Consider the following 16,772-nt stretch of genomic DNA (forward strand, 5'->3'; position numbering starts at 1 on the left):
AGCAGTGCAGTCGGTCTCTCCATCCATCGATATTGTTCGTCATTAGGTTCTGCGAAGATCATCGAGGATGAGACACAACCCGAGTCAAACTGACGGAGCAGCGAGAAGTACGCCATGGCCGATGAGCTGGAGGTGTGAACGCCATCCCGCATGTTCGCTCCTTCTCGCTCGGATTGTGCCATGATCCGACATGTGGGGACGCGGAGCACGCGAGCTGGCCTGACTTTTGTCAAGGGTTTTTGCCTGAGCGCCCAAGGATTCGAAGAATGAGACAGAAGCAGACAAGCCCACCTCCTTGCAAGTCGCAACACATCACGATCTTCTCGATCTCAAAGTTCGATTGAAACGTACCCTCGTTAATCGCAATCTATGCTGCTGCAACATGACGGAAGTAGGAATGGAAAAAACGGCAAGGCGTACCAGTTGTTTGCTGGCATGCTCTCATCTAGGCTCTGGTTCGATAAGAAGATAGGATCGGCGCTGCCGGCGCATCACAAATCCCAAAAATTGAGACCCTGGGGCCAGCCAGCCCACGCCGCGACACCATGCCGCATTCTTTTCTGAATCGATTGCACAAGTATGGTGACCTGGAAACTGCCACTTCTCGCACAAGGACATGGACAGTTGCGAGATCTGGCCTCTCAGAAGACAAGAGATGGACAGTGACTCGACTGGAAGCATTGCACAGTGCCATCCAGCCACGGGCCGCCAAGAGGTTGTTCGCGCCATAGTGGCCGCGAAAGTTTCCCCGCAGTTGGCCATTGGGCGCTTGGACGATCCTCCTGCCCCGAATCAATCACATGTGTGGTAGTGCCGCTGTCTTAAAGTATTACTTGCAGGCCCTCAACCATTTTGCACCTCTTCATCGATACATATGTCCAGTGGAATCGATTGACATAGCCCCTCGTGTTTTCCTCAGCGCCTCTGAATCGTTCATCCATCAATTCTTAGCATCTCCGCTGCGCAGATCGTCTTATCTCCACCTTCTTATCAGTCTCAAGTAAACAAAGGCCATCACACCAGAGCGCTGCTCAAGACGTCAGGTTCCAAACCGCAGCATCTCCTGACCTCTAACGACATCTGGCGACCAGTCACCGGCGTCCCAAGCACAAGTCAAGCGTGGGCTGCCCTTCCATTGACCGGCGCTGAAGCTCAATCCAACGCTCTTATGGCTACGGTTTGTGCAAGACCAGCGATAGTGACTTCGCGAACCTCCGGTTCGCAGCAGAACATCAACACATCCGTTCGAGGAAAGCCCACGACTGTACCGAACAAGCACCTACCTGATACATGTTCCCCCGGTCCCACGCCTACCAAGCTGCAACAACAGCAGCTCGAAACTCCACCGGGGTCGCCCGAAGCGCCTGCCAATCCACAAGTGATCGACGTACCTTCTCTGCTGGTCGAAGCCGACAAATACCACAAAGTCAGCGATAGCCCACCTGTCTATGCATTAACTGCGCAAGAGTTGTACAATGCATTGGAGCACACTGCCTCGCGCCCCTTACCAGACACCAAGACCGTCTTTCCCTGGCTCCATGGCTTACACCCCGACAACAACATCCAGCTGACCTACTTCTCGGCGCGCAACAAGAAGCTCCGCCGCGCCCCTCGCACTCTGCGTGGCATAACAGTCGTCAAGGCAGGAGGCGATCTCAGTCACTCCAAGATCAAAGGTGCCATTGCGCCAGATGAGCTGCTGCTCGCGACAAAAACTGGCGAGCAGATTTCAACCTTTCTAGACGTCGATCCACGAGATGGCTTCTCCATCCGCAATTTTCAGATTCAGGCTGTCAAGATGGCCACCATGAGTGACATCGTCATCTATGCCGACGACAAGACTCCGAAGGCCGTTCTCGAAAAGTTGGCGTCTGTCATTGCCAGAGCTCAGAAAGTCTGGAAAGAGAAGGACCGAGACAATGACATTGACGTGCCGCATTACCACACGTTCGTAGTGAAGGGTAGGAGCGATCAAACTCTAGAACCGCGAACCATCTCTAATGCCTTCCAGACTCGTTCGCAAAGTTGCAAGCACAACACCCAGGAATTGTAGCCATCGATGACAGTGGAAACACGACCGGTGCAGTCATGGACTTTTGTAGGTCTCCCTCTTTCGATCATCGAGCGATGTAGCTAACATGTGCAAAGTCTTTTCGGAGAGATACGAGATGCACACTATGTCTTCGGCGACTGAGATAGCTAACAATGTGTGGCTGGGGCCGACACCTGATGCTTCTCTGACAGTGCCTTCGGATCCAGATGCAGCACTACCGTCCGCAGCACAAGCGTATGATCTGTTTGTAGAAGCGACTGATCCAGCCCAGCTACCGGACAAGAAAGCATTCCAGTTGATGGAGACTCTGCTAGACAACCCGAGCGTGTCCAATAATGCGATTCCTCAACTCGAGTTTCCAGGTTCTGGCTCGATCATGCCACCGACATGGTCTCAGGCCGAGGTCGATGCTCTAATGGACACCGTGGCGTGGCTATACAAGCAAGCGAACCCCGAGTATGAAGAAATGATGCACCGCAAGGACAGTCAGCAGATGACACCGCCCAAGTACCGAGACGCTGATGGAGATATGGGCATGATTGATCTCGATCTCGGCGCTGGTCGTGAGGGCAGGAAAGTCCTTATCCACTGCACAGACGGATATACCGAGACATCCTTGTTGGCACTCGCATACTACATGTACGCAAACTGCGTGACAGTAGACAGGGCTTACGTGGAGCTCCACACCAAGCACGACCGCAACCTCTTCTCATATCCGACTGATGTCGCTCTTCTAAGTTCAATCCAACCCAGGATATTGCAAGCATCTCCAAACTCGACCAATTCGATGGCAGCGCTTTGTCAGCCCACCCCTCGATGGCTCAGTAAGATGGATGGTTCGTTCCCTTCCAGGATAATGAATTACATGTATCTCGGCAATCTCGGCCACGCGAACAACCCAGACTTGCTACGTGAACTCAACATCGGGCAGATCCTCAGTGTTGGCGAGACGATCAGCTGGAGCAGTGACGAAACCAAGAGATGGAAGGCAGAAGCTCGCACCAAGGACAGCATTCTATATGTCGACGGTGTCCAGGACAATGGCGTAGACCCACTTACATCGTCCTTCTCCAAATGCTTAGAGTTTATTCGTAAGTTTTCAAGTCGTTGATACCAGTTCCAAGGCTAACCAGATTGTCAACAGGAAAGGGAAGAGAGGCTGGTGTTGCCACTCTTGTCCATTGCAGAGTGGGTGTATCCAGATCTGCCACGATCTGCATTGCCGAAGTGATGAATGAGCTTGGCCTTTCGCTCCCTCGAGCATACTGTTTCGTGCGAGCCCGCCGTCTCAATGTCATCATCCAGCCTCATTTGCGATTCGCGTAAGTTCCGAAAGCGATGAACTCAGTGACCAGTGACAGCCAGCTGACCAGATCCAGATATGAACTTCTCAAGTGGGAAGAATATCAGTGCTCCAAGCGCGGCAAGCCAGTCCGCAGAGAGCTTGAATGGGGCACGATCACCCGCGAGATTGCAGCCATGAACCGACCTTATTCACGGCAATAAATTGGCATCGAAAGAAACCTATCGATTACGAGAAACGTATTTTTAATGAGACGACGACGACGACATTTCTTCTTCGCAGACGCCAGGCTGCTTTTTTTCTTTTCTTTTTGCCCAGCGTTCTCCTTCCGAGTGGCTGGGCCACACTCTTTTGCATGCATGTGCTGCCCCATCAAGAGCGGCCATTTCTGGGGTTATCTGCAAGTTTCTTGTTTTTCATGGTTGGAAGAGAAACCGCAGCTGGGAGATTGAGAGGAGAAGGACGATATACCGGAAAATTTCCATGTCACTCGACATTATGTTAGTCTAGGAAAAGAAGACAGTCGCTTTCGATCGGACGACCATCAGATGCCTTTTCACAGGGTATACAGGTCGTAGGGAAATGGTGTTGGTTGGGGCCCCTAGCTTTTGCTCGAATGCATCGGTTTGCTTTGAAAAGTTGTCAAGAAGAAGTTCAAGGTGAAATTGTGATGTCGTTGTCGGACGATGAAAATCAGCGCCCCGCCTTTCAGAATGACAGGGTCACTAATATAAGCTGAGGAAAAGACATTGACTTGCACCTTCTTCGCTAAAGTTGATGACTTGTGAATAAGCGATCAAACGAAGCATCGGAGTTGTTGCAAGAGCGAAAGTGAAGAGAGGTTTTGCAATGATCTATGCGAAGTAGTCTGCAGATACGCCCAAAAAAACGCCTTTCTTTCCCTTTTTGTAGTTGACATGAACCTGACATGAAGAATGACAGCAAGGGAATAGGTATCTACTGGATATCGACCATGGTGTCATCACCATCAACACCAGCCATGGCAACCTCGGGAGCCAAAACACCTCTTCCTCTTCCCTGCAACAATTCCCTTCTAATCTCAGGGCCGATGGCCTTGTGTCCCTTGACCAACAGCAAATCCAACAATGCTTCTCTCTGATCCTCGGTGATATCATTTCTATACCTCTGCGCAAAAGCCAAGAAACACTGATGCCACAGCACCGGCAGCTTTTCGCCAGACTTGATGGTCAGAGGTGCATTGGTCATTGCATTTTCGTCCACGGCGCGGAAACGCAAAAAGTGGAAGACGACTGCATCCACTACTTTGTAGGGGAGTGCGTATTTCTTCTCCAGCAGCACGCGGATGAAGATGTTTGTTGCGCCGCCGGCTTCGAGGTTGTCGGTCATTTGCTCAGCGGCGATTTCGCAAAGACGGTGGATGGCGGCTGCAGAGTGCAGGACGGGGATGCTGACGCGCACCAACACGGAACTGATGATGTGTGCTTCCCTGAGCGTGCAGGTGCCTGATGCGAGCAGAGGGAACAGCAGACCCTTGAAGAAACAGGCGGGCTTGTAGAGAGCCTTTTTCAACGCCTTGTAGAGGTGGACGTTTAGTTTTTTCGTTTCGCGGATGTCGTCGCGGACGCGGTCGAGGAGGATGTCGTGGATGAAGGCTTGGGCGACGGCGGGGCGGGAGGAGGTGAAGAGGCGGGTGGCTTCGTAGGTTGCGTTGGGCGTCCACGAGTCCGGGCGGGTGATGGAGAGGAGAGTGTCCCATTGGGGAAGGGTGGGGAGGATCTTGAAGGGCTTGGGGAGCTTGCCCGAGCGGAATCGTGAGAGCATCATGCCGATTCTGGGGGGTTACGTGTTAGTTTCGAGTCTCGAGTGTGGTGGTTTGTCAGACGTACTGGGTGTAGACCTCGACAACCTTGGCTGGCAGCTCAATAGCATCCTCGGGAGCACCACCACCACGGATGATCTGTCCTTGGGCCTGACTGTTCTCGTGCTGCGCAATCTTTTCCAAAATCAAGTCTGCAAGGTTGGTGCTCTCTCCCTCGTCAGCCTGAGGTGCCAACAGCGTCGCAGGATCGAATTCCGGGTTGAACTTGTTGAACATGGCCAAATCCTCAGGATCCACTTCAACCTCTTCTACCTCCTCATCCTCCTCATCTCCCCAGGCCTCGTCATCTTCCGGGATGCCACCAGCCTCGTCGTCAGAATCCTCCTCGTCGCGCAGACTTCTCTCAAACTCAAATGCCGACTTTGATGCGTTTTTCGGTCTTTGGGCCTCGAGTTCTGCATCCTCCTCGGCGGTCAAGTCCTGTCCTAGCGCAATAATTTTCCTCGAGGCTTTGGAATCGATGTATGCTTGTTGTTCATCGTCGTCGTCGCCGGCATTAGAGCGGCCTTTTCTCTTGGGTGCTTTTTGCTTGTGCGGGTTCGAGGGTGCGTAGTCTTCCGACAGCGGATTGTGGCGTCTCATTTGACGTGCGTCTCCTCCGGGTGCTTTGGGCATCTTTGTGTGTTGGGTGGGAATGTGTGGCGGCGAAGAGTCAGTCTACTGCGTAAAGCGCGGGCAAACAAAATGTTCGCGCAAAGAAGGGAAAAGGGAAATTTTGTGGAGCTTGCGACAGTCTTGGTTATCTAATCTCCGCTGCTGCGGATCTACCCTCTGCTCCACTCGCGTTCTCCTTGTCACCCTGTTCATACATCCATCTGTAATCTGTGGCCAACTCAATCCTGTGCAGGTCATCTTCTTGTGTATATCGCTAGGCATCCTTAGGTAGAATATCAGGCACAGGTCCTTTGGGTACCACTTCCATCTTTTTCGCCCCTGCATATCCGAATTTTATCTTATCAAGTCAGCATGTCCGTCATCCACACCCAGAGACAAGGTACTTACAGCATCCCAGTGCGTCGCCTTCCTGAACGCACCTCCTCTAGTTTCGTCTCCCTCGTCATAGTAGATATTCCGATACCACTTATCGATATTCGGATAATCGTGTCTGATCATCTTCATATTGCATTTGAAGATGGTGTGGTAAGCAACATCGAATCTCGCAATCGAAGGGTACAATCTGATATCTGCTTCGGTAACACGTTTGCCGAACAAGAATGGGCCATCTGATTTTTCAAGATGGCCTTCCACGCGATCGAGGCTGTCGAATAGAATGACGACGTTCTTGTCATAGGCTTCCTGTGAGCTGGCAAAGCCACACTTATACACGCCGTTGTTGATAGTGTCGTATACCCACTCGTTGAACTGGTCAATTTGCCCCTTCAGTGATGCAGGATAGTATCCGCCTCCAGGGTGACTCTTCTCTTGGAATTCTTCAGGGAGCAAGTCGTCGAACTCGGTATAGAACATGCGGATGATCTCTGAACTTTCATTGTTGACAATGGTTTCGTTCTTCTTGTCCCAGAGTGTAGGCACTAGAACACGGCCCTCATAGCCAGCTTCTGCTTTCTCGTAGAGTTGGCGGTGACGGGTGAATCCGTAGAAAGGATCCTTTTCAGCTGTTCCGTCGCGGCCGCTGTAGCCCCAGCCTTCGGCGAACATGATATAGTCCATCACGACTAGTTCGATGATGTTCTCGAGTCCCTTGAGCATGCGAACAATCGCTGTGCGGTTTGCCCAGGGACATCCCCAGTTGATGTAAAGGACCTGTTGGCTTATTAGAGCAATGTTCGATGGTTGTTTTCGATGTATCCGTGACAGCTCCGCAGCTCGTCCTCCTTCTCAAGCAATCTGGTGTTTCAACAAAGACGTACATAACGATCTTTCTCGGGTGGGAACCTGGCTCCGGCTTCGCTAGAGATCCAGTCACGAAACTTGGACGGCTGTCTTCGGAAATGGCCATCCTTGTCCGCAAACGCTTTGAGGTCTTCTTTTGTAGACATGATATATGCAAGTCTGGTCCTTGGAACAGACTTCTAGAGAAACGGTCTTCCTGTTTAAAAGCAGGTCAGCAAGTCGGGAGTCCGATGATAAATCACTCAGGAATCTGAGGTCCTTCGGCACTGCGAGTTTACTAATGGCGTCAGCATTTTATCCCCGCAGCTGACGCTCCTCCTGCCGTTCACATTGGTTCGAATGTTCTGCAAAGAGACTGAAGAGGAAAGTTCTGAGATTCGTGAGTAACCTTGTAATACCAATAAAAATAAAGACACAATTGTAGCGTCTAGCGAACACCATGTAACGACACCATCTGAGTGTCTAGCAAAAACGAAAAAAGAGCCAGCTCAAAATGGCAAGAGCCACCACCTCAACTCCATGCATATGCAGGCTTGAATGCATCCCTCCCACCAAGATAGATGGTGCCACGTAAGAACACAATAACGCCAACCTCTGTAGCCATGCAGACAGCTAAAATACACTCCAGCAGAGGGCGAGTCCAAGAAAATATTACCAGTTCATGATACACGTTACGCTCGGCTATTCTCAAGCCTTGACAGGTCTGTCTGCTGACCTGGATCGTGGCGAGTTGAGCCGTACGTCCTTTGCCGCAATATCGTCGAAGGCAGTACCGTTTTTGCCGTTCTTCTCCACCTTGATTGCGACAGCAGCGGTTTTGGTCTGCCTGAGCGTCTGGTCGATCCTGACCTGTGGTTTTGGCGGATTGTTCTTTGACGAATTCTTCTTCGTAATTGTCTTTGCTTTCGGGCCTGGAGCCTTTCTTTTGATGGGTGGGTTTCTCTTGCTGATTAGGTCGAACGGATTGGACTTCTTCTCAGCGCGCTTTGAAGGCGTTTCGACTTCGACCAGATCCTCCTCCTCGCTGAAAGAATTGTCGACCATGTTGGCGTGACGGCGTCCGGTAAGAGGAGTGCTCAATGGTGCTCGAGGAGAAGGCTTAGGAGTATGTTCCTTGGGTGGGACCTTGAATGTCCGCGTTATCGAGACTGTAGGCTGGTTTTGACGCGCCCTCTCCAGACTCTCTTCAGACACAGGTATACCAATCTCTGGTTCGTTCCACTGCCTCAAAGCAGCGTGTCTGGCAACCTCGTCGCAAGTGCCCTTGACTACAATGTCCCAGCAATCTTCAAATTCCTTGCCAGATGGCTCCGAGCCTGCGTTGATCCAGATCGCTACACCGTCTTTTCTGTCGCGTACAGTTGCGCACATTTCACGTACAATTCTTTTGACACCAGGAACCTTGAGAGTTGTACCGACCACAATAATGGCGTCGGGACGCTTGCGAAGATCTTCACGCGTCACGGCTCCAATTGCTTCATCGTCTGGGTTGTGCTCGTTGTACAAGACCATGCGGGGACGCAGCATACCAACACCATGGCTGCGTTTTCCTGCGACTTCGGTGCGGACTCTGTTAAGCTCCTCACAGTTGGTGCAGACAGGTGGTACAGGACCGTCGAAAAGATCTGCGTGGAAATCGGACAATTCGTGACACTTTGAGCATACCATCTTGTCGAGTCCACCATGTAATTGAATAGTTTTTGGCCATTTGCCTTCCTCTTTGTGCAGAGGTATACGCGTCGCCAACGGCTCTAACGACGTGTCAATTCCGTCGACGTTTTGTGAGTATAGTCGTAAGAGGCGATCCTGTTGTGCAAGAGTGGCTAACATCTGGTGGAACGGGGTGGGACGGGCGGATTTGGTCATGTGAGACATTTCTCGGACCATTTGGTGGAAAGAAGCAGTGGAAGAAGCATCTTTGTAGACGTGCGACGCGTCGAAAAGATCCTTTCCGGAGCCTTTAAGGTTGTGTTGGGCGCGGAGAGAGTTGAAAAGACCGGTCGAGGAACGGAAGTCGGGGACTGCTAAACGTTAGTGACGTGTTGACGCAAGGTCGAAAAGGAGTGTGGGCTTACTGCCAGCCGAGACGGAAATACCAGCGCCGGCGACGACGACGATCTTTTGGCGCTTGTGCAGGACGTTCAAGACGCGATCTAGTTGGGTCTTTTCGTCCGGGCGAAGGTCCTTGGTCAAATCAAGGTATTCGGTGGTGCGTGAAGGCTTTTCGCTGATTCGGCGTCGCTTGGCTGGACGTTGGCTGTCGGAAGCGTCCATTTGGTCGTCGGGTGAGGGAGAGGCAGATTGCGACGAGTGTTTGGAGCGGGGCGGAGAGGGATAGGGATTCTCCTGCAGTTCAGGAGGGGGAGTAGGCGACTTGGGCGAGCTCAATAAAGAGCTGCCGTCCGAGTCGTAGCCGTCCATAGCAGCTATTGTCGGCGAGGAAGGAGCCCAGTGAGGAAGTCGTGCGCGCGCGGTCAAGAAGGCCACTGTCAAATCCTGAATCACCCGGCAGCAGCGACCATTGGTCGGAATAGGGCGACGAAATAACTAGAAAGAGAAGCGCTCCACGACACGAGGCTTCAACAATAGACAATGCGATTAGGCACAAAGAAGAAGCAATTGCACGAAGATGAAGAGGAAGCTGCAAAGAGCGGGCGTGGAGAAGTGCTTCCTCGAATCCGTCCGGCAGCGCCGCGGCATCCATCTCCCGCCAAAGCCCTGCTGTTTGTTTTGGCCGTCGCCGAGAGTGACCGTGTGACTTCATCGCTCTGTACACCTTGGCATTCCTGATCTCTTAGCAAAGGCATGCCACGGAACACCTATAACAATGCACAAAGGTGTCGAGGGTTATGAAGCCTGTACTGAGAGTCGTGATATTCTCGTCTCTCAATGGTCTCTGCGACAATCTAGAAAGAACTGTGCATTGCGACGGCATCAGCTCCACCTGATTGTTGACGTGAGAGTGGCCAGTGACTGCGGATTTAGCACACGGGGAGGTTCCATACTCGTTCTCAACTGCTTCTGTAGACAGTACACGCCGCCTGTCCATTCACTCTTTCTAGGCCAGTGTAGTGACTGCTGCTTTCGTCTCTTCACGATCTGGATTGTACCTTAATTTGAAGAAGCCTGTGTCTTCTTTCGAGAGGTCTGTGTAGTTCGGCTATCCGACCAGAAGCCATCGTCGCATGCATGGAGAATATTGATGTTGACGAGCTGTTTGGCGAGGAAAGCATCAACGCTGCCATCGCTGCCACCTTTGATACCGATGCCCTGTTTCAACGCATCGAGCGCTCTCACATCGTAGGCTGTTGCCAGTAAGTTTGCTCTTCCTGCTGTCTTCTGAGCTTCTGAATGTTCGTTGACCCTGATCAGGAGGCTAGCATGGTCTAGGACCAGCTGTATTGCTCAAATATCTGCAGATTCTCGCAAGGTCGTCGTGCGCGCTCTCTGTCGCGACAAGAACACTGCCAACTGGTCTTTGTCCGACGAAACAGAGGTCAATGCCTCAGAAGGTGCCATCTTCACCCATGTCGAATGGAGCAGCTCCGGTTTTGATCTGGTCATCGCCGATCAATTTGGTCGTTTTACTCTATTCAGTTTGACCCATGCCTTGAATAGTCTTGAGCGTCGTCCTGTAAATTTGACAAGTTCTGTCGATGATCTGAACCAAGTTGTTGGCCTTCACTGGCTCCCTACCAATCCCGCAGGCCAGACGCGTGTAAGTTATATGTGTTTGTGTTGGCTCTCAGAGGTGTTGTCTGACACATAATCATAGACTGCTCTGATACTTCCAGCTGCCAAAGAAGGCAATCGATGGGTCAACACTATGAAGCTTCATGAGGTCCATGGTGTCTCAAATCCAATCGACAATAAGGCAGCCTTTCTGTGTGTCACCCGCAGAGGTCTTCTGAAACTTATCTACGAACAGCCTGGACAACCATGGTCACAATATGTCTTCACTCTAGACAATCTCGCTGATTCTGGAGACGTGCTCACTCATGCTGCCTTCTGTCAAGCCAACCGTAAGTAACGCTTGTCTTGATGATCCATGCGACTAGACTGACTCTGGCAGAACATCTTGTAATGGTCACATATGACACCTCTAAACGGTTGCGCCTGTACAAGATCATGATCAACTGGAATGCTAATGCTGGTGATGGAACCAACCACAAAACAACCCTAAATCCGCAGATAGCAGTCTTGCACGTCGAGCTGCTTGACCGATGTGTTCCTCAATCCTCAGAACGTGCAGCAAGTGCTCAGCTGTCATCGTTACATGTCGAGCCAATCTCGCAAGCAATCGATAACAGCACATTCACCGTTGTGGCTGTCTTCACCAGCGCTGCACAGGATCATAGCGGCAAGTTCAGTATCATATCTCGATGGGACCTCCAACAAGTCGATGCCACGTTACATGACAGTTTCAAGAGTTTGAGACCGACAACCGCCCAACCTGCCACCAACAAGCCTGTGCAAAGACTGTATCGAACGGAAGATATTTTCTCACAAAAGGCCATATTGGCACTGCAAAGCAACGTTTATCACAACATGTTTGCTTTTGCAGCGAGTGACGGTACAGTAGAATTTCGTTCTCGAGAGACGATGCAGATCATCATATCAGACGGAGATACCAACAAAGCCACAAGTCTGCCACAGAACGGATTCTCTTTTCCAAACGAAGATTGCATTGACATTTTCCTTTCGCCTAGTTTGGCAGCCTCAGTCATAACTAAACCAGACGGTACTCTCAAGTTACACAATGCTGAGTACCAGCACAACTGGAAAGATGCCAAAGATGATAACGGTATGATTTGAGCTTGAGTGATTGAACCGACTGCAAAACTGACAGCTTTAGATCTTGCGCAAGCTGCTGTCGTGTCTTTGGCTCGCGAACTCGCCAGCGTGACATGCTACCAAATCGGCTTTGACGATCTACTGTCTGTGATACCCACAGATCTAGACAGAAGTCTTCGATGCAAGTTCATCAGCGAGATATTCCGTACAATCAGCCGCAACGTCGACTTCTCGCTCGATGATCCCAAATTACAGTCCGGCAAGGTCCTGAAAGACAGTCTTTTGTTCAGGATCGCCAGCGCACAGCTGTTAGTCAGCTACAACACCAACCCCAAACGACGAGATATACCTGCAAAATCAGCATGGGTGTTGCTCAATCTTCGCTCAGTATGCACCAACATTGCGCAGACCTTGACCATGACTCAGCAGATCAGAGGAATGCACAACATGGAGTCTAGCTTGTTCGTATCGCTCAAAGGTCTGGTGAGATGGTCGTTGGATCTGATGACACTCATCTTCGACGACATGATTGAGACTATGCGATTCTGCAAGGGCGACTTTGACAGAGGAAGGATATTGGCTTATATTCACGAAAAGAATTCCGTAAGTCTGCACATTTTACTGTGCAGTACAACGCGCGCATTGCTGGGTATGCTAGGCAACTTGATTCGCAACTTTGCCATGCGCGTTGTCAAGACTCAAGAGAAGGTGCGCCTCAGCAGTAGAACCAACGACATCCGGGACAGCGTCGAATTGCAACAGATGGAAGCAATGATGGGCTCAGAGCTACCATTCGAGATCAAGCTGTTTGAGCAGCTCGTCGCAGAGGTCGACGGCAATGTTCGTGCAACATATCAAGCCGCACAGTCATCACCACCACACCGGAGCTTCTACGAGCAGAGCATGCTTGTCGATGCCGACATACCTGAAGCGCTGAGTCCAGTGCTGCAAAGACTATTCGGCGAGATAGTGCCACGTCTCGAAAGTCAGATCGACGGAGTCGCTATCTATCTCAGAGACACAGCATGGTTGGATCTGGGCGAGGACGAAGAAGCAATCAAACGAGCTGAAAGACAACAATACGACGTGCTGCGCAAGTGCGCTATCCCGCCGAACGCCAAAGTCAGACAGTGCAGGAGATGTGGCAGTGTCATCGAAAATTTGACAGATGGGCATATGGCGGCTTGGGTGCAAAACGCACACAAGATGTGTATCTGTCTCTCACACTGGACTGTGGTTTGATACATTGAGGACGTGAGTGTTGTTATCTCTCGTAGCCACATAAGAAAGCTGCGCAGCAAACATCACAAAACCCAAACACCGATTCATATACAAAAACAACCCAAGCAAAAAAGAATTACGGGTCTGACGGATGGAAGATTTGTACTCACTTTTCAAGATCTCGTGTCCCCACTTCTCTTCCTTTCCTCTTCCTTCCTTCCTCCAACTTCTCCTCCAGCCTCTGATAGTGACCAGACCACCTTTCCACAGGGGCGCGTCTATCAAGAGACGGTGTTTGCATTGTTTGAAAGCTGGCGAAAGTAATTAGCTGATGAGAAGGTTCGAACTCGAGATCTTGTGTGGCGTTGATTGTTGCAGAGGTGCACTGCCAAGAGTTGTGATTAGCTGCCATTCTGCTATACTAAACCGTCAGACCGTGTGATTGATGAGGGAACTGATGAGAGCTGGTATATGAAGTGTCGGTGAGGTTCTCTTCTGCAGTGAGTCAAAGTGGTCGTCTTTCTGTTAAGCATAGGAGGCATTTCAACCCCCTGTCTGACCGTACACATTAGATCTGGACATAGATGCTAGATGTATCTACTGATTGCTTGCGTAAGTGCACAAAGACGGTGTTGCGTCTGCTTCTTCCTCACAACTATCAAGAAGAAGGAGCAATCGGCTGGATGCTTCTTTATCCTTCCCGTATTGTTCGACAATTCTCTCCTCAAAGACCCCTTTCTCTCTCATACGCTTTAACACAGCTTCTCTTGACCAAAGCAGCAATCGAGATGATGATATATGTGTCTTGCACTCCCATGTCTCCAACCAGACCACCATCACACCAGTCTTCGCGATCACAGGATGGCCGCCCCCAATCAAGCCCCCAATCCTGGAGCCAACACAGGACCTGGACCCAATCCTCCCACCCGCGATATCGATCTCAGTGACCCTACATTCGCCAGCGATGGACAAGCCCAACAACCTCAAGTCGTAGATCTCGCACGCTTCCTCTACATGCTCAGCGGCGCTTTCAGAAATACTCCCAACTACGCTGCAACACTGGGTAAACCTCACTGGTCATTTACCCTTGTGCTCATGTCCTCAAGACTGACAAGAACATCACAGGCTACACTGCCAACTTCACGGGTGGGCTTCCTCAGGGATACGTCCTGGAGCTTCGAGCTCGTCACCCATTCAGTTTCGTTCAGGACCAAATGAGAGCAGTGACAGATTCCTATGTTCGTGGTCACCCTTCTGGCGGATCCTTCAGATCAGCCGGAGACTTTGCCAAACATGTCTATCACATCATGCGCAATGATCTCGTCAACTGCGATTGTTCGTTGTGTTGATGGAGGAGAAGACGGGTTCAAGTGTGTGCAGAACGATACTGCAGGGGATGGACAAATCAAATGAGGAATTGCCAAGACTCTTGCCGGTATGCTTCGGTGGAACCACAGCATGATCATGGCTATTGATACTTTTATTGGCGGAGAAATATCAGCTCTGGTCCCTAAGAAAACGATGCAAGAAAAGTCTCGATTGACAGCGAGAAGTCATGTATACTTAGCAATCACAACCACACTCCTTTGCTCTTGCCAAATTGTAGCCCTTCTGTATTCTCGAGGGCCATCTTGGTGAACTTTTATGGCTTAGACAAAACGTCCCGTTTCGATCTGGCTTCCATCTCTTTACTCTTCCAGAGGTTTCAAATTACTACTCAGTCTCTTGACTCAGATGATATCACCACATCAAAACTCTTGGTATAAGATGACCATTCAATCTTATATCGATATATAAAAAGGACCGTTGTATTGAGGCAATGGCAGCGGCAGTAACAAGAAAAGAAATATCAAAATCCATCGAGGAAAGAATCGAAAAGGATCATGACCCAAAAAAAAAAACAGCAGAAAAATCATCAAAGCAAAGGTCATCAAACATATAAAGGAGCGTGTTCGTGCTTGAGGCAACCAGAAGTTTTTCATCTCACTCCTCACATCTGAAAAAAGGACTCGAAGAAGAGGGAAAAGTAAAGATCAGCAGCCTTCTTTTTCTTTTCCGCTCTTTACCAGCCACCGTAACCACCACCGCCGTAGACAGGGATGGTGGTGCAGATCTGCTTGCCAGAGATGTATGTCTTGGTCTCAGGCTTGGTGATGGTGATGGTCTTGCTCTCGACTTCGGGCCTGTAGAGAGAAGAAAGTGGTTAGCACGATGTTCTGAATTGTGAAACTAGCATGAGTGAGTCTAAGCTCAACTTACTTGCTGACAGTGACGGTCTTGGTTCCAGTAACAGTCTTTGTTTCGGTCCTGGAGGGGAACGTGGTTAGTGTGGGCTTGCGGGTGGACTTTGTGCCGTGAATTCGTCTTACTGCTCAACAGGCTTGGTTTCGGCGACGACGCTGGTCTCGGTCTCGGTCTTGTAGGTTGTCTCGGGGATGACGACGGGCCTTGGAAGATGTACGGTTAGCATGATTTTCGATGCATTCGATATATCGACAAGACTTTGCCGGAAGCAAATGGTGTCTTTCAGATTCGCTTACTTGGAAGTGGTCACGACGTAGGTGCTCCAGGTAGTCTTCTCAGTGACGACAGGTTTAGTCTCAGTGACAGTGGTAGGCTTGACGACTGAGCATAGTAGTTAGTATGTCTCACCAAGATCCACAACAGAAAAGGTCACTCACCAGTGGTGTATCCGGTAGAAACATAAGTAGAGGTCGAAAGGTAGGTGGAAGTGCTGACAGAGGGAACGTAGACGGTGGTTGCAGAGTAGGTGACGGTGGTCAAGTAGCCAGTGGAGGTCGAAGTCTCATACTTGGTCGTGCAAGAAGTGCTAACGCTGGTGGACGAAGACTTGCTCTTGGAAGAGCTGCTGGATTTGGAGGTCGAGTAGCTCGAGCTGCTAGACTTGGAAGAGCTCTTGCTAGTGGTCTTGGAGGACTCGGTGGTCTTCCAAGTAGAGGGGCTGGTGGTAGGGGTGGTCTTTGACTCAGTCTTCTTGGTAGAGGTGGTGGCGACCCAGGTGCTGCTAGTGGAGGGAGTGGTCTTGACTTCCTTGGTGCTACTGCTGCTGCTGCTGCTGGAACCCCAGCTGTCGTAGGGCATGGCAACAGCGAAGCTACTGGATATCAGTTCTGCGTGTATCATTCTCTCCATCAAATGCCGTACCTGGAAGCAAGCAGTGCGGCGACTGCGACCTGAGTGTTGAAAATCATCTTGAGATTGGAATTGGGGAATAGTTCAAACTATAGTGTATGAGCGAGAGGATGGTGATTATGCTGCTGGCTTGTCCTGTGTTGCTGAGGATGATTCTCTTTCTCAAGGAGCAGGAGCTGTCTTTATACCTTTGTTCCAGCCTTCACGAGTGATGAACGTTATTATCTTCTTACTCTTAGTGCAGCACATATCATTGCTTCTCGTTTTCTAGCGTGGTATCATACAGCCTCGGGATTCGAGTACTCAGATGCTGGGAGCTGATTCTCGGGTCAGTTACGAACGTGACGCAGTATGCAAGATGCAAGCTGTATTGGCAAACGAGAGAAGTATTCCGCGGAGACATTGGGTTACTGTACTTCCAACAGGAAGATGGATACCGAAGCATTGGGCCGTTGTTCAGTCCGTCACCGGAAACTCGAAAGGCAAGAGGTTGATTAAGAAGCTTACGAGATTATTCCCAGATTATTCTTACG

General features: G+C 50.5%; 7 protein-coding genes across 7 annotated transcripts; 3 read left to right on the forward strand and 4 right to left on the reverse strand.

Annotated features, from left to right (window-relative positions):
* Positions 1–1,168: 1,168 nt before the first annotated feature.
* M436DRAFT_81906 (tyrosine protein phosphatase 1) lies at positions 1,169–3,559 on the forward strand (the record flags this gene model as incomplete). The annotated part of the gene is made up of 5 exons (XM_013572346.1): positions 1,169–1,961; positions 2,012–2,098; positions 2,149–3,144; positions 3,198–3,375; positions 3,433–3,559. 5 exons carry the CDS (start codon positions 1,169–1,171, stop codon positions 3,557–3,559), a joined length of 2,181 nt encoding a protein of 726 aa, XP_013427800.1.
* A 754-nt stretch (positions 3,560–4,313) lies between these two features.
* On the reverse strand, positions 4,314–5,832 carry M436DRAFT_81907 (Bystin-domain-containing protein; the record flags this gene model as incomplete). The annotated part of the gene is made up of 2 exons (XM_013572347.1): positions 4,314–5,169; positions 5,225–5,832. The coding sequence occupies 2 exons, from the start codon at positions 5,830–5,832 to the stop codon at positions 4,314–4,316; spliced, it is 1,464 nt and encodes a 487-aa protein (XP_013427801.1).
* A 253-nt stretch (positions 5,833–6,085) lies between these two features.
* On the reverse strand, positions 6,086–7,217 carry M436DRAFT_81908 (glutathione S-transferase; the record flags this gene model as incomplete). Its single annotated transcript, XM_013572348.1, has 3 exons — positions 6,086–6,169; positions 6,220–6,981; positions 7,089–7,217. 3 exons carry the CDS (start codon positions 7,215–7,217, stop codon positions 6,086–6,088), a joined length of 975 nt encoding a protein of 324 aa, XP_013427802.1.
* A 1,099-nt stretch (positions 7,218–8,316) lies between these two features.
* Positions 8,317–9,345, reverse strand: M436DRAFT_26045 (DHS-like NAD/FAD-binding domain-containing protein; the record flags this gene model as incomplete). The annotated part of the gene is made up of 2 exons (XM_013571916.1): positions 8,317–9,092; positions 9,147–9,345. Coding segments are annotated over 2 exons (975 nt in total), but the record flags the coding sequence as incomplete, so codon positions are not given.
* Positions 9,346–10,260: 915 nt separating this feature from the next.
* On the forward strand, positions 10,261–13,107 carry M436DRAFT_81910 (uncharacterized protein; the record flags this gene model as incomplete). The annotated part of the gene is made up of 5 exons (XM_013572349.1): positions 10,261–10,385; positions 10,444–10,789; positions 10,847–11,093; positions 11,144–11,875; positions 11,927–13,107. 5 exons carry the CDS (start codon positions 10,261–10,263, stop codon positions 13,105–13,107), a joined length of 2,631 nt encoding a protein of 876 aa, XP_013427803.1.
* An 840-nt stretch (positions 13,108–13,947) lies between these two features.
* On the forward strand, positions 13,948–14,435 carry M436DRAFT_81911 (uncharacterized protein; the record flags this gene model as incomplete). Its single annotated transcript, XM_013572350.1, has 2 exons — positions 13,948–14,149; positions 14,212–14,435. The coding sequence occupies 2 exons, from the start codon at positions 13,948–13,950 to the stop codon at positions 14,433–14,435; spliced, it is 426 nt and encodes a 141-aa protein (XP_013427804.1).
* Positions 14,436–15,148: 713 nt separating this feature from the next.
* Positions 15,149–16,298, reverse strand: M436DRAFT_81912 (uncharacterized protein; the record flags this gene model as incomplete). The annotated part of the gene is made up of 6 exons (XM_013572351.1): positions 15,149–15,269; positions 15,346–15,393; positions 15,456–15,533; positions 15,627–15,711; positions 15,768–16,201; positions 16,252–16,298. 6 exons carry the CDS (start codon positions 16,296–16,298, stop codon positions 15,149–15,151), a joined length of 813 nt encoding a protein of 270 aa, XP_013427805.1.
* Between the last annotated feature and the right edge of the window lie 474 nt (positions 16,299–16,772).

The sequence above is a fragment of the Aureobasidium namibiae genome, assembly GCF_000721765.1.
Source record: "Aureobasidium namibiae CBS 147.97 unplaced genomic scaffold scaffold_8, whole genome shotgun sequence".
NCBI classification, from domain to species: Eukaryota; Fungi; Ascomycota; class Dothideomycetes; order Dothideales; family Saccotheciaceae; genus Aureobasidium; species Aureobasidium namibiae.